Source organism: Vulpes lagopus, chromosome 3 (genome assembly GCF_018345385.1).
Source record: "Vulpes lagopus strain Blue_001 chromosome 3, ASM1834538v1, whole genome shotgun sequence".
Taxonomy (NCBI): Eukaryota; Metazoa; Chordata; class Mammalia; order Carnivora; family Canidae; genus Vulpes; species Vulpes lagopus.
In genome coordinates this window covers 146,456,632-146,473,368 of record NC_054826.1, presented here as the reverse complement: position 1 = coordinate 146,473,368, position 16,737 = coordinate 146,456,632, and the positions used below count along the sequence as shown (strand labels likewise).

General features: G+C 34.8%; 1 protein-coding gene across 1 annotated transcript in view; it reads right to left on the bottom strand.

Annotated features, from left to right (window-relative positions):
- The window catches only part of HFM1 (helicase for meiosis 1), a 98,834-nt gene that overhangs the window by 39,406 nt on the left and 42,691 nt on the right, over positions 1–16,737 (bottom strand). Inside the window, exons 20-23 of the mRNA XM_041749784.1 lie at positions 16,568–16,648; positions 13,982–14,073; positions 12,471–12,577; positions 12,328–12,375 (exon numbers count right to left, since the gene is read on the bottom strand). Coding sequence (XP_041605718.1) covers positions 12,328–12,375; positions 12,471–12,577; positions 13,982–14,073; positions 16,568–16,648 — 328 coding nt within the window. The remainder of the gene's footprint in view (positions 1–12,327; positions 12,376–12,470; positions 12,578–13,981; positions 14,074–16,567; positions 16,649–16,737) is intronic.

Here is a 16,737-nt window from a genome sequence, read left to right as displayed (position 1 = left end):
AGGAATTCTCGTACGCTATTGGTGGGGATGCAAACTGGTACAGCCACTGTGAAAAACAGTATGGAGGCTCCTCAAAAAATTAAAAATAGAACTACCATATGATCAGTAATTGCCACCACTGGGTATTTATCCAAAGAATATGAAAACATGAATTTGAAAAAAAATATGCACCCTTATGTTTATTGCAGCATTATAAATAATAGCCAAATTACAAAAGCAATCCAAGTGTCTATCAACAGAAGAATGCATAAAGATATTATATATATATACACAATGGAATAGTACTCGGCCATAGAAAAGAACAAAATCTTGGTATTTGCAACAACATGGAGAGAGCTAGAGAGTATTATACTAAGGGAAATCAGTCAGAGAAAGACAAATTCCGTATGATTTCACTCATGCGTGGAATTTAGGAAACAAATCAAATAATTATGGGGAATGGAAGGAGACAGACTGTTAAATACATAGAAAACTAACTTATGGTTATCAGAGAGGAGGTAGGTGGAGAGATAGGTGAAATTGGTGAAAGGGACAATATACTCATCATGATGAACACTGAGCAATGTATAGAATTGATGAATCACTATATTGTACACCTGAAACTAACATAACATTCTATGTTAATTATACTGGAAATAAATGGGGAAAAACGGCTGTAAAGTTACAGTTTATTAACAAAAAAATAACTGATGGAAAAATGTGAATGGGGTGGTTGCAAGGGTTAGAGAAATAATACTTACAAAGCTATCCTGGGATGCACAAATGCAGGATATATACAAAACTGCTAGAGTAAAAGTAAGACTTCTGAAATCATATTTATTCATATTGAACAGCAATATGTCTATTAATAAATAGGATGTCTTTCAGCATTATATTTCCCTGTCAGAAACTTTATTACAAGAAGCAATAATAGGGATCCCTGGGTGGCGCAGTGGTTTGGCGCCTGCCTTTGGCCCAGGGCGCGATCCTGGAGACCCGGAATCGAATCCCACGTCGGGCTCCTGGTACATGGAGACTGCTTCTCCCTCTGCCTGTGTCTCTGCCTCTCTCTCTCTCTCTGTGTGACTATCATAAAAAAAAAAAAACAAGAAGCAATAATAAAAAAGGAATGGGAGGCTGGAGTGCCTTGGTAGCTCAGTCAGTTAAGTGTCTTACTCTTGATCTTAGGGTCGTGAGTTCAAACCCTATGTCAGGCTCCACATTGGGTATGGAGCCTATTTTTAAAACAAGCAAATAAACATGAATGGGAGGGAGAACAGGGATTTATTCCTGTAGGTGCAGAACATTGGTAGAGCTGTCTGTCTTTACCAGATAAGGCTAGCCTGAGCTTGTCCTCAGGAGAAATAGAAGTTGTTTTTTTTTTTTTTTTTTTTAGGTTTTATTTTCAGGTAATCTCTATACCCAACATGGGGCTCAAACGTACAACCCCAAGATCAAGAGTTGCATGCTCCACCAACTGAGTCAGTCAGGCACCCTGGAAATAGAGGTCTTAAAGCCTCAGATGAGGTGGTTCTCTCAACTAAGAGGTGGAGTAGAATTGTGTAGTAGTTAAGTAATGACTAAATCAGGTCTTACTATAAGGATTACATGAAATAAGGTATTAATTCAGTTTGGATTAGGTATAACCCTGACCAGGTTATAATGGCTTAAATACACACAGTTAACTCTCTATGTAAAAGAAATCTAATCAGGCAGTCCAGGGCTTGATATGACAGTCCTACAAGTCACCAAAGACCCAGGATCCCCCTATATTTGTGCTTTGCCATGTATGACTTCCATTCTCAGGCTACCTTGTGGTCAGAGATGACTTCTGCAGCTCTATTCATCACACATTCACTCCTTACAGCATTTTGGAGGAGAGGGGTGGGAGGACAAGAAATGATGCCCTGTTTACCACTTGACTCCTTCCTTTCAGCAGCCTCTAGGAAAACAAACACTTCTACCACTCATATCTCATTAATTGAACAAATCTTAGTAACAGGGCTGCATCTAGCTACAAAGCTGACCGAGAAATACAATCTTCATGTATAGGTAAGAACAGATAATGGGACAATCAGATAGCAGTTTCTGTCTTAGGTATGCAAAGCATCTAATGTAGTAGCTAGAACATAATACGTATTCAAGAAATAGTTATTATTAATTACTATTATCTTTGGTTGAGCCATTTAAGATCTTTCAGCTTCCTCACGTAGCAAACTGATAAAAATGATACAAGAACTTCCCAAAAGACTTCTGTATCCTGGCCAACTTAGTAAAGGAAGGATTTTTCAGAAAATATCTGTGTAAACCCTCTTGCACTGTTGGTGGGAATGTGAACTGGTACAGCCACTCTGGAAAACTGTATGGAGGTTCCTCAAAGAGTTAAAAATAGATCTGCCCTATGACCCAGCAATTACACTGCTAGGGATTTACCCCAAAGGTACAGATGCAGTAAAATGCCGAGACACCTGCACCCCAATGTTTATAGCAGCAATGTCCACAATAGCCAAACTGTGGAAGGAGCCTCGGTGTCCACAGAAAGATGAATGGATAAAGAAGATGTGGTCTATATATACAATAGAATATTAGCCATTAGAAATGACAAATACCCACCATTTGCTTCGACGTGGATGGAACTGGAGGATATTATGCTGAGTGAAATAAGTCAATTGGAGGACAATCATCATATGGTTTCATTCATTTGGGGAATATAAAAAATAGTGAAAGGGAATAAAGGGGGAAAGGAGTGAAAATATCAGTGAGGGTGACAGAACATGAGAGACCCCTAACTCTGGGAAATGAACAAGGGGTGGTGGAGAGGGAGGTGGGTGGGGGTTGGGGTGACTGGGTGATGGGCACTGAGGGGAGCACTTGACGGGATGAGCACTGGGTGATATGCTATATGTTGGCAAATTGAACTCCAATAAAAAAAAAGAAAAAAAAAGAAAAGATTTGTGTATAAAGAATAGACATCTCTCAAATAAATCCTACCTTGGGTACCGCATCTTAATCTAGACCAAAGTAGCTATTTCGTTTTGTTTTTAAATCTATTTCCTTTCTCATCATTTTAGTTAAAGACTATAAATAACAACTACAAAAGAAATCCTTCAAATAAAGGAAAGTTAAAGGTGTACTATGAAGTTGTACAACTCTTCAGAGAAGAGTTATTCTGAAGCTATTTTGTCTGCCTAAACATAAAATAGGAATTTCCAAAGAAATACCTAAGACAAAAGATCAAGATAGCACACAAAGCCTTCTATATACTTACTCCTCAAATTCCATGGAAGGATGGACATATGTATATGTGTGTTCATATGTGTATGTCTCCATTCATTAAACTACAGGAAAGCAAGAAAGCGTGCCACTGGTAGACCAGAAAGTTTAATGTCAGAAATAAAATTTCTGAAGATCAAATCTATGAGGAAAATTTAAATGGAAGAAATTATCCATAATACATGCAAAAGAATCAATAGACATAATATTGTACTAACTAGTAACAGATGGTAACTCTGTTTACTGTGCTGAGCATCATGTAATGTGTAGAATTGTTGAATTACTATGTTATACCCCCAAACTAATATAACATTTTATGTCACCTCTACTTCAATTAAAAAAAAAAAACCTCTTTCCTTGAAAAGAAAAAATATCAACAGATTAAGAAGGAGAGACTCCTGACATATTTGTCTGAGCAATTTACTAGAATGCTGAGCATCTAGGTTAGTTTGCCCCTGCCCATACTCTCTCATTTGTGGAAAATATTAGGCAGTTGTGGTATGTGATTAAGAGGCTAACATAGGAGTATAGACATTGAGGCCAGAGAAGCAGGTCAGTGTTCTAGGGAGTAACAAATACCCAGGAGAGGTAGGAAAACTTTATTCCTTTAAAAAAAAAAGATTACTTATTTATTTAAGAGAGAGAGAAAGAGATTATCAGGGGGAGGGAGCAGAGGGAAAGGGACACACGGACTCTATGCTAAGCACAGAGCTCAATAACGCAGGGCTCAATTCTACAACCCTAACATCATGACCTGGGCTGAAATCAAGAGTTGGCCACCCAACCAACTGAGCCACCCAGGTATCCCAGGAACACTTTATTCTTAGATTACAAGATATTTCTACACTTTTATGGCAGGAAATTTAACAACTTCTCCACAATCATTAGAGATAGTAAGTAACCGAATAGGCAGGCAAAAAGATATTTACAAATAAAAAAGCAAACAATGATGAACTGACTTATAATTGAGAAAAAACATGACCATAAAAGACACACAATAGACTAAATAACTAACAATTAAGGACACAAAACAATGCACAGTTTTAAAATAAGTATAACTAATTTAAATATTTTTAGAGAAGTTAGTAATATCATGTATATTTTAGAAAGTCAAGCAGAGGGGCACCTAGATGGCTTAGTCGGCTGAACCTCCAACTCTTGGCTTCTGCCTACATTGTGATCTCATGGGTTATGGGTCAAGCCCTGAGTCAGGCTCTATGCTCAGTAGGGAATGTGCTTGAAGATTCTTTCCCTTTACCCTTTATCCCACTCATGAGGTGTGCTCTCTCTCTCTCAAATAAATAAATACAAAAAAAAAAAAAAAAAGTCAGGCAGAGATCCAGTAAAATGTTTTATCACTGAAAAAAGCCCCATAGATAAAGCTGAAGAGCAAATTAGACAGATGACTGAGCTAAGGCATTCTTCTAAGAGTCAATAAAAAAGAACAGAGATACGAAATACTGGAGAGAGCATAGCCTGGATGGCTCAGTTGGTAAAGTATCTACCTTCAGCTCAAGTCATGATTCAGGGTCCTGGGACTGAGTCTGAGTCCCCATCGGGCTTCCTCCTCAGTGGAGTTGGCTTCTCCTTCTCTTTCTCCCTCTGCCCCTCCTCTGGCTCAGGGTCTTGCTCTCAAATAAATAAAATCTTTAAAAAAAAAAAAAAAGAAAAATACTCTCTAAAAAAAAATTTACACTTTCTCTATGGGAGAGAAAGTATAAATGTGGAAGAGAGAGCCAGAAACTCCAACATTCATCTAGTAGGAGTTCTAGAAGGAGTGAACAGAGAGAATAAAGAAAAATAACTTACAGAAGATAACTTCCCAAAGCAGAAGAAAGATTTAAGTCTACATATTAAGAGGGCCCCCAGAGTGCTGTGGAAAAACAAAGAATAAAGATACACGTCAAAAAAAAAAATAATAAAGATACACGTCAGACCTTTATGGTGAAATTTCCTAACACAGATAAAGAAAAAATTATTTTAATATTCCAAAAGAAAAAAAAAGGTAATTAACAAAAGGCTGAAAACAAGTTGGGTCACCAAGAATGGATGCAAGAAGAACAGTACCAAAGAAAGTTCCAAAGAATAATTAATCCAACTCATTTAAATGAAAGGGCAAAATATATTTTAGGTTTACAAAGAATCAGAAAGACTCAGAAAATTACTTGAGAATATACCTGGAAGAATAAACTACCTATGTAACAAAAAGGAGGACAGAAATTTTAAAAAGCAGGAAACAAGCAAAAAAGTCAGTGAAAAAAATTTAGGTAAGTCTATAATTTTTAATGCACACTAAAATATTTTAAAATTAACAACTAGCAGGGTACCTGGGTGGCTCAGTGGTTGAATGTCTGCCTTTGGCTCGGGTCATGATCCTGGGGTCCTGGGGTGGAGTCCCACACTGGGATCCCCACAGGGAGCCTTCTTCTCCCTCTGCCTATGTCTCTGCCTCTCTGTGTCTCTCTCATGAACACATAAATAAAATCTTAAAAAAAAAATTTAGCAACTAGAACTAAAATTCCAAATGATCTGAATAAACATGGGAGAGAACAGGAAGTAGGAGAGAAGAAAATGTGATATAAGGTTTTGACTCAAATGGTAAGTTTAAAATGTTCATTTTCTATAGAGATTGATAGAAAAACATATATCTAAATATGCAATACAGAATATTAAAGAAGAGCTATCTGAAAGAACAAAAACAGAGAAAACTTGATATATCCAAGAAGAGGTAAAAAGGCAAAAGAAAAAATAAGTGAGAAAAAAGAAATAAGCAATAAAGTGCTAAGAAAACATACAATAAGAGTAACTCTAAACATAGCAGTAATTATAATAAATTTAAATGGACTAAATTCCTCAAAAGAATTGAGATCAGATTAAAAAACAACAGTAATCAAATCGAGCTATATGTTATCTCTACAAATTACTATTTAAAATAAAGCAATATGAAAACAGTAAGAACAAAAAAGATACAAAATAAAAGAAGTATAACAACATTAATATTAGACAAAACAGAATTAAAAGCAAAAAGCATTAAATAGGACAGTTGTTTGACTCATCTACCCAGCTCCTTCCATTTAGCAGCAGAGAGGACAAGATAGGACAAGAAAGGCAACATGGATATGTGAGCCAAATGGTCTGTAGGGCCCTGAAATATGTCTCAACATACAGGTTAACTACAACTTTTTTTAAAAGATTTATTTATTTTAGAGAGAAAAAGAGCAGGAGGGGAAGAGGGAGAGGAGAGAACAATCAAGCCGACTCTCTGCTGAGCACGGAGCCCAGTGCGGGGCTCAATCTCACATCCCTCAGATCATGACCTGAGAGATGAAACCAAGAGTCAGTTGCTTAACCAACTGAGCCACCCAGGCACCCCTAGTAAAACAACTTTTATGCACAATTCTTTTTTTTTTTTTAAAGACTTATTTATTTATTCATGAGAGACAAAGACTGAGAGAGAGAGGCAGAGACGCAGGCAGAGGGAGAAGCAGGCTCCCCTCAGGGAGCCCAACATGGGACCCGATCCCAGATCCCAGGATCACGACCTGAGCCGAAGGCAGACGCCTAACCACTGAGCCACCCAGGCGTCCCTTTATGCACAATTCTAAGAGGATTTTCTTATGATATGCTTCTTTGTTTATTCCAGAACTCCTCCTAAACTTTTAGTCATTCTCACAGTCCACACCCACCTGGACAATATGTCACTCTTCTACCTACTGTGTACTTGTTCTTTTGTCTGCTTTTCCAAATGTTCTAGTGATGTATATATTCCCTTGAATTACTTGATGTCACATTTCTAGATCCATTATATAATCTTGCTATATTTTCCTTTACCAATATAATAAATTTCTCTTTTGGTTAATAAAACCCTACATGAAAAATGAGAGATATTTTACTTTGAGTAACACAATTATCAAACTATTCTTAGTGGCAAAATATACAGCTTAGTGCCTAGGAAACCTGTCATTCATTTATTCATTTACAGTTCATATAGAACAATCATGAACACCACATATTAAGCCATAAGTAAAGTCACAAAATATATAATCACAACCCAATAAAATTAGAAATTAACAATAAAATGATTTTAAGAATTTGAAAAAACAATTTTAAATAATTCTTAAAGAGGAAATTAACACTGAAATTACCTTTAAAAAGTATAGAAATAGATTTAGAAAATCTCTAGTTGTTCTAGAGATTGCCAAAATGATACTTAGTAGAAAATTTGAAGTATTAAATATTTTAAGGAAAACAAGAAAAACAAAAAATGGAGCAAACACATAACAAAAAAACTACAAATAGAAGAAATTAGAAGGAAGAAAATAAAGATAAAATCAGAAATTAATGGAATAGAAAAATAAATGGCTTGAAAAGATCAAAATATAGAAACCTCTGGAAAAATCAATTAAGAGAAAGAAGAGATGACACAAATAATATTAGAAATTAGAAAGCTGACATTACATCTTCAGAGGAAATTTTTAACTTATTAGAAAACAAAATATGTCATAAAACAGACAATATGGATGAAATGAATTCTACCTCAGGAACATATAAATCAGGAAAAACTGATTCAAGAAAAGTTATAAACACTGCAAAAAAAAAAAAAAGGAATATAAAAGACACTTTCAGATTTTCACAACAATGACAGGTAGCTCTTTACCCTGAACTCAAACCTGTTTTTACATAAGCAAGAAGGAGCATAATGGATCCCAGAACCTAATTCCAAAAATGTGAGGAATTCCTTGGTGGTGCAACAATGGACACTTGACCACTAAAAACAGTAATGAGACAGGATGTTTGATCTGAAACTAAGGACAGTATATTAGAAGTTTCACCTGCAAGTTAAGAAAAATAAGAGCTATACCTATTAGTAATTGAGATAAAACTATCCTTCTTTATAGATATGACTATCTAGGAAATCCCTGCAAACCAAATGAAGGACTTCTAGTACTCTTTTAACAGAGTTCAGTGAGATAGATAAAACAATCAAAATTCAAAAACCAGTAGCCTTAAAAAAAAACAAAAACAAAAAACAAAAACCCAGTAGCCTTCTTATATATACTCCATAACTGATTACAAAATACAATGTTATGCAATTTTTAAAAGGACTCTGTTCACAATGTCAAACTCCAAAAAATACCAAGAAATGAACCTGCCAAGAAATATAAACCTAAATGGTAAACTTCACAGAAAGATATAAAGACCCAAATAGATGGAGAAAGATACCATATTTCTAGACAGAAAGATTTCAGAATTGTAAAAACAAGAATCTTCCCCAATCCATAAAATCAATTTCAAAAGGACTTTTTATAGATCTTGATAAACTGATTCTAAAGTTCATAGAGAGAGGAAAAATATCAGAGTAGCCTTTTGGCTACATCTTTAGAAGAACATAAAGGAGGGAATTGCCTTACCATGTCACAAAACTTTAATATAAGAGGAACAAGTAAAACAATGTGGTATTGTAACAGCAACAAAATAAATAGACTAGACCAACAGTTAAGTGTCTAAAAACAGATGATTAGGAATTTAGTTTATGAAAAGGCAGCATTTCAAATCATTAGGCAAAGAGAGAATAGCAATGTATTTATCAAACATTTCTGACTACCTTTTGGGAACAAAATATAATTAAATTCCTAACTTACACCATATAAAGAAATTAACTCCAGATGCCTTATAGGAAGCCTAAAGGTAAAACATAAAATGGTTTTAAAGTATTTGAAGAAGTGATAGGAGAAGTCCTATGATCTTAGGATTTGTGGCAGAGACTGCTTTGCCTACCCAACATTTATTTACTCTCTTTCCTTTTTTTTTTTTTTTTTTTTTCTCTTTCCTTTTTAATAGCAGAAGCCCAATTTTAATCTAGGCACACTATCTATCACCAAGACATTTCCCAGTCTCCTTTGCACTTAGGGGTAGTCCTATAACTAGGTGTAAAGTGTTATCTGGGACTTCTAAGGAGTCTACTAAAAGATAGAAGGTACTCAAATATAATGGCTGAAGCTCTAGAAGTTATTTTGGACAATAAGGTGACCTTGAAACAGAAGGTATGTGGGATGGCAGAACTGAAAGACAGAAAGCCAAGTACTGATGATACCATGAAGGCACCATATCTACCTTAGACTAATCCACTTTGAACTATCTCTTCTGTGAAAGAAAAGTATCCTGTCTTCTTTAAGCTATTGCTAACTCATTTTATTATGTAGTTTTACATAGTTCAACCTAATCCTAAGAAATACAGGAGGGGAAAAAACTTCCTTAAACAAGACACAAAACATAGAACTCATTAAGAAGAGATTAATATGTATGATTTTATAACTATTTAACACTTCTGCGTAAAACCAAATAATACATCCCTAATAATCAGGGATTTGCAAATTTTTATTTTTATTTTTTTATTTTTTTTAAATTTTTATTTATTTATGATAGTCACACAGAGAGAGAGAGAGAGAGAGGCAGAGACATAGGCAGAGGGAGAAGCAGGCTCCATGCACCGGAGCCCGATGTGGGATTCAATCCCGGGTCTCCAGGATTGTGCCCTGGGCCAAAGGCAGGCGCTAAACCACTGCACCACCCAGGGATCCCGGATTTGCAAATTTTTAAATATAATTTTCACCCATTAGATTGGCAAAAGTTCAAAGATATAAAACAAGCATTAGAGAGGATGTATGGAAATAGTCACTCTTTTTACACTATGAGTGGGAATTATAATTCAGAGAAGCCTTTTCAAAGGCAATTTGGCATTACATATTAAATCTTCTCATTTATATATACTTTCACCCCAGAAATCTTTGAAAAATATGATATAAACACCAGGAAGCTCATTTCAGTACTATTTATAATAGTAAAAATTTGTTAACCATCTAATTCTTTATCAATAAAGGAGTGGTTAGAAATTATAATATACTCATAAACTACATTGCTATTAAAGTATACATTGCCGTTAAAATAAATGAGGTTAACATGTTTATGTACTTATAGGGAATATTAATGGCATCACAAGAACAGTAATTATGATCTTGTTTTTGTAGTAGACATATATGTTTATTAACATACATATTTGTGCTAAATAAATAGAAAATTGGAAGGATGCAGCAAACTACTGATAATAGCTACTTCTAGGGAAGAAATATCAGAGAGGTCAAGACAGACCTTACCTTTTTTTTTTAAGATTTTATTTATTTATTCATGAGAGACACACAGAAAGAGAGAGAGAGAGAGAGAGAGGCAGAGATAACAGGCCGAGGGAGAACAGACTCCATGCAGGGAGCCCAACCTGAGACTCGATCCCGGGTCTCTCCAGAATCACGTCCTGGGCTGAAGGTGGCACTAAACCGCTGAGCCACCTGGGCTGCCCAGACTTTACCTTTTGATTTATAAATTTTTGACTCTTTAAAAATTAATCCATGCCTTATTTATATAATAATAAGAAACAAATGAAGGAGAAAAGAAATCATTGATCTAAAAATACATCCAAGAGTTCTTTGAAAAATACCAGTTAAAGCAATCAGAGCTAGTGGTGAGTACAAAAGATCTGGGAATTAAAGTTACAAAAAATAAAAAATAGCCTAAAATTAAAGTTCGAAAACTTGGAAGAATAAAAGTTTAAAATTAAGAAGATTAATATCTACTTTAAAAAAATCTGAAAAAAAAATCTGAAATTCAGTACAGTAACAGGGATATGAGAGACACACGAAAGTGGTAACTATTAGCTATCATCACCTACGAAAAAACTACATTTTGGATTAAGAAAGGCCCCCACATAGTTCTCTTTTCCCAGTCACACTGAAGTAGACACAGAAAGGTGGGAAATTATAAGAGGAAACTAAATTCTGATATTTATAAAAATTATAAAATCATCAATTCTAAAATCTGACAGCACTAATCAAAAGAATGATGACCCAACCTAAGGGAAGGTAAATAGAAGCATTAAAGCTGCAAATAAAGTGTTCCTAAGAAGATGCTAATGGAAAAGTACTTTGATTTAATATGACCCAATAGTTGATACAACAGAGTATACTGGAAACAAACACTGAAAGAATCAAGAGGTCTAGGTTTTATTTCTAGCTCAGTCTCTAGTAGTGCAGTAATATCTTGGGAAAGTCAGCTTATCTGGGCATCACCCACTTCATTCATAAAATGAAAGGACTAGACTATATGGTCTTGGGTATTTGAATTTCTAGAGAAATATAGCTAAGGAACAGAGCATTAGCTTCTGTTGTCCAAGCTATAGATCTGCCTGTTGAGCTGTATACAACTGTAAGAAGTTTGTTTCTGAGACTTTAAGGCATGTGGCAGATAAAATTCAATGGAATGTAAGGAAGTATACCAGAGTGACCTCCTCTAGCTAAGGAGGAAAAACAAATTTTTTGGTTAACTGGCTTTATTGAGGCACATAGGTCATTTCACATAAATCACCAACTAAATAAAAAAGTTTAGCACTAAGACCTAAATACTCAGTAAATAAAACACTAGGCATAGCAGAAAAATTTGTGTTGCAAACTGTGTAAGTCACAATTTACAATGTAGTCTTAGTTTACACTTCTATTTACTATTCCTCTATATGAACTTCTCATTCTCAGAACAGGCATTCCACTATCACATATGCATTCACTCATGTTTTTCCTATTACTATTTGTCTCTCTCATGGTTTTACTTTTACTATTTGTCTCTCTCAGAATGCTACTCTCATTCAATATACATTTATTATATGTGTTTCCACACTCTCCATTATCTTTATACACGTTTATCCTTATACACATGGTTCTCATTCAAGCTAACTTGAAAGCTCCTGATCATGAAAAACCTAACTTTCTTTTCTCATTACCTTGCTTCAGCAGAACACACTCTCAAAACATATTTATTGATTTAAAAAATTCACAAATCATCTATTTTAACTGAAGTCTGAGAATTTGATATTAATTTCACATCTGTATTCTGATACCTTCCTATGTAAATGTGCTCTTTTTTGTATTAAGGAAAGCAAATTTAAAATAAAATTTTAAAACTAAAAAAAACTTTCATAAATATGAATTACCAATGGTAGCTATTTTTAAGACATTTAACAATCATCTTTACCAATTTATTTTCATTTCTCTTGTTTTAATTCTTCCTTCCATTGGAAATCTATAAATAAAAACACAAGGCAACACTTTATTACTACTTATTTTAACTAAATAAAACTTTTAGAAAATTATTTAAGACTTATTTAACCTCCATACCTGATAGTTACTCTATTTGGATCTTTGTTCAAAGTATTCAATATTTTCTTTTCATTTATCCTTAACTGCACATCTACAAATTCCTTGCAGCTGGATATCATCGTGACCTGTAAATTTTCATCATTTGTTCATTTATTTATGTCCATTCTTTATTTCTTTCCTCTCATCTTCTTACACTTAAAATGTATAACAGAATTAAAAACTTGCTTTATACATTTTGCCTTTTAAAGATTCATTCATTCATTCACTAACACGTTTACAAACACTTGTTATATGCCAGACATTGTGCTAGACTCTGGGACTATGCCAATAAAATCATTAAGATTAATAAAATAAAATTTAAAATATTCAGTCCTGTGCCTACCACATAATACGCCCTCAATAAATGTAACTGTCAATTCTACTATTATGTTATTATTTACCCCTCTGTAGTTTGCAAATCACTATCTTCATTAAGACTAATTTTGTAATGGAAAGAATGCTTTAGATATTAAATTTGTATTGTACGGTCTAGTTCTGCTAGATGACTTAGAGCAAAGCACTCTTTGTGCTTTGGTTTCTCACATCTGTAACATGAAACTAATATCTGTTCTAATTCTCTTACATACTTACTAACTCAAAATAAGAGGAGTTAATGAAAATATTAGGGATTTTCTACTCTTGATTGCTTCTTAGTTAAGAATAATATTTACATAAAAATATAAACATTTTACTTTTCATCAGTTTTTGTGCAATTTTTGTATAATAATATCATTATAATAATCAAATAAGATATTTTAAGTAAAAATTAATGGTTAAATTTGAGAACAAGAATAAGTATCTTGTTGCATATTCACATCCCCTGTAAAGAGAGAAAGGATCAATACAGTTATCAGGTATCAACAAGACTATGGTTTTATTTACTGCTGTAGCTACAAAGCTGCCCCACTGGTGATATCTTAATATAACCTTGTTTTAACTCCCACTTCTCCACAATCACTGTCTTTTTCTGGTCTATCACCAATACTATCCTAGTTCTAACTATTATTGCTATTCTGATGCAAAAGATTTAGGGAAGAATTGCAAGTATGTGGCACATATGTCCAACATTGTGCATCACTCCCAGCAGACTTGTCTAATATATCATGCATGCCACATCATCCTAGTGATGGTACACTTGGTAGCCACTACCAAGGTAACTGGCATTATCAACAAAGTACACTTGGTAGCCACTACCAAGGTAATTGGTATTATCATGTAAGTTGAAAGGTAGTGTCATCCCTACTTTGGATATATATATATTAAATTTCTTAGCCCTAATACAGAGATAAAATTGAAAATTTATTATAAAGAGTAATATTCCATACCTCAATGATCAAAAGTATATAAGATAAAGAGACATAGGTACTATTAAGAATGCTTTCTTGTCTGCTCATTCATTCTTAAATTGCATGATATGCAAATTAGCTGTTTCCCCAATATTTTTTATACTATATAATTACATATTTATTTTCTAGTGACAACTAATTTACCAGATCTAATAAAGTCTCTTTTCCACTGATAGTAGAAAATTTCTTCACTGTCTCAAATGTAATGTAATACCAAGCCATTAATCTTCCTGCCTCTGTGGAAAAAGATGAAAAAAGAAACATTCACTCCATTAGTTGAAACAACTTGCTTTTTCATCAGTTTAACAAACATTCCTTAATGTCTATTCTGTGCCTGTAATAGCATCAGACACAAAAGACACATCAAAAAATCTAGAAGACACAGTGTCTAGAATTTATAGGTTGGCTAGGGAAATAACTATATGCAAAATAGACTACAGAACAAAATCCAGGTAATGATAATATTTACATATACCACTGGGGCGCCTGGGTGATTCAGTCAGTTAAGCATCTGACTCTTGATTTGGGCTTAGGTCATGATCTCAGAGTCATGAGATGAAGCCCCAAGTTGTGCTCTGCGCTCAGCCTGAGTCTGCTTGAGATTCTCTCTCCATCTCCCTCTGCCCCTCCCTGCCCCGAGCACACATTCTCTCTTTCTAAAATAAATAAATCTATCTTTTAAAGATATATTTATATATACAAACTTAAGTACAGAGGAAATTAAACCTAAGAGAATGGTCAGTGTGGGATGGCTTAGTAGAGAAAATGGGGCTTAAGCAGGATTTAAAAATAAATAATATGCCTCAGCAGAAAGGAAATAAAGTTGTCATGATCTCAGTAAAAACCCAAGACTTATTTATCAAAACAGTAAAGTTAAAGACTATCTTTGGGCTCCCTGGGTGGCTCAGTCTGTTAAGCAACCGACTCTTGATTTTGGCTCAGGTCATGATCTCAGGGTCGTGAGACTGAGCCCCACATTTGGCTTGTGCTGGGCATGGAGTCTGCTTAAGATTCTCTCTCCCTCTGTGGCTACTCTAAAAAAAAATTTTTTTTTAAAGACCATCTTTTAGACTACTTTAGTGAGGAATATGGTTTAATAATAACTATGAGTTCAGGTCAAATTGACCTGCTTCAAGTCACTGCTCCATCACTAAGTAGGTGATGATATGGAGGTTATTTTACCAGTTTCTTAATGCAATTTGGGGATAATAGAATTCCATATGTCATGTGTTTGTTGTGAAGATTAAATGCAATAGTATATATATAGTACTTAGCACAGTGCCTAGCACTAAATAAATGTTGTCTATTTTTATTACCACAACATGATGAGTAATAGACTATGAAGGCCTGAAAGAGCCTTGAAATGCTAACAAAGGAGTTTAGGTTTTGGATTTGTTTTGTAAAATAACAGAGGACCACTTAAAATTCTTGAGCAATATTCAATTCAAGTTTGAAAATAAACTGTTTTGGAACTAGAACATTGAGTTGGCTGGGTAGCAGCATGGGTAGAGTAGGGGTAAGTAAATATTGGAATGAAATTAATTTAAAAAGTTACTGGTTTCAATTACAAGTTGTCAAAACATTATAAAGAATTTCAAGTCTTGAGCACACACACAGGAAACAGCTGGGAAGAAATAACTGCATACTGCTTCTCAAGCAAAGGGCTAAAACATTTATATATGTGCCATAGGTTTTGCTGAAGAAGGGAAGAATGTGACAACCCATCAGACATAGGCATCAAGAACATGGTAAAGCAGACAGAATTAAGAATTAGGAAGAGAAGTAGCCCAGCAGCTTAAAAGCCATTTTATCAATTAGGATCTTGGTGGATGTGTTTAGCCAAAATGCGGGTGATGCAGTGTTTCATAAAAGGGAGCTTCTGAGAGCAATGTGTGAGATACAGAGAATATGGTTACCATGGGAAGTAGTATGTTAACCTTTAGGATATATTTAAAGATGCTCCTCTTATCCTAGATGTTTATAAATTAATATGTTTCTCCCTGCAAGAGAAAATGAAAGGTTTGAAAAAAAGACTAGCGGGGATCCCTGGGTGGCTCAGCGGTTTAGGGCCTGCCTTCGGCCCAGGGCGTGATCCCAGAGTCCCGGGATCAAGTCCCACATCAGGCTCCCTGCATGGAGCCTGCTTCTCCCTCTGCCTGTGTCTCTGTTTCTCTCTCTGTCTTTCATGAATAAATAAATAAAATCTTTAAAAAAAGAAGCTCTATAATTTTATACATGGGACTCTTACATACTCTTACATAAATATACCATGCTAATAATGAGGATACCCTATTGACAGCTGAGATTACAATTTAATTTTAGCATCATCTAAATTTTTGTAGGATATATTTTAAAATTTAGTGTTAAGGGACACTTGGGTGGCTCAGTGGTTGAGCGTCTGCCTTCAGCTCAGGGTGTGATCTGCTTCTCCTTCAACCTCTGTCTCTGCCTCTCTCTCTGTGTCTCTCATGAATTTTTTAAAAAAAATTAGTCTTAAGAAATCGTGGGATCCCTGGGTGGCGCAGCGGTTTGGCGCCTGCCTTTGGCCCAGGGCGCGATCCTGGAGACCCGGGATCGAATCCCACATCGGGCTCCCGGTGCATGGAGCCTGCTTCTCCCTCTGCCTATGTCTCTGCCTCTCTCTCTCTCTCACTGTGTGCCTATCATAAATAAATAAAATTAAAAAAAAAAAAAGAAATCGTTATATTTATTAACTGATAAAATAATTACCAGTTGGTTTGAAATTAACATCTTCATCCATCCTTATCAAGTCCAGAGATGATAAATCATGCAGATTCTTCAAACATAATTCTGTTCAATAATAAGAAACATATTTTTTATTTTATAAGGGAGCACACAATATAGAATTTATAATCAAATATGCTCAAGTTGTGTTTCTG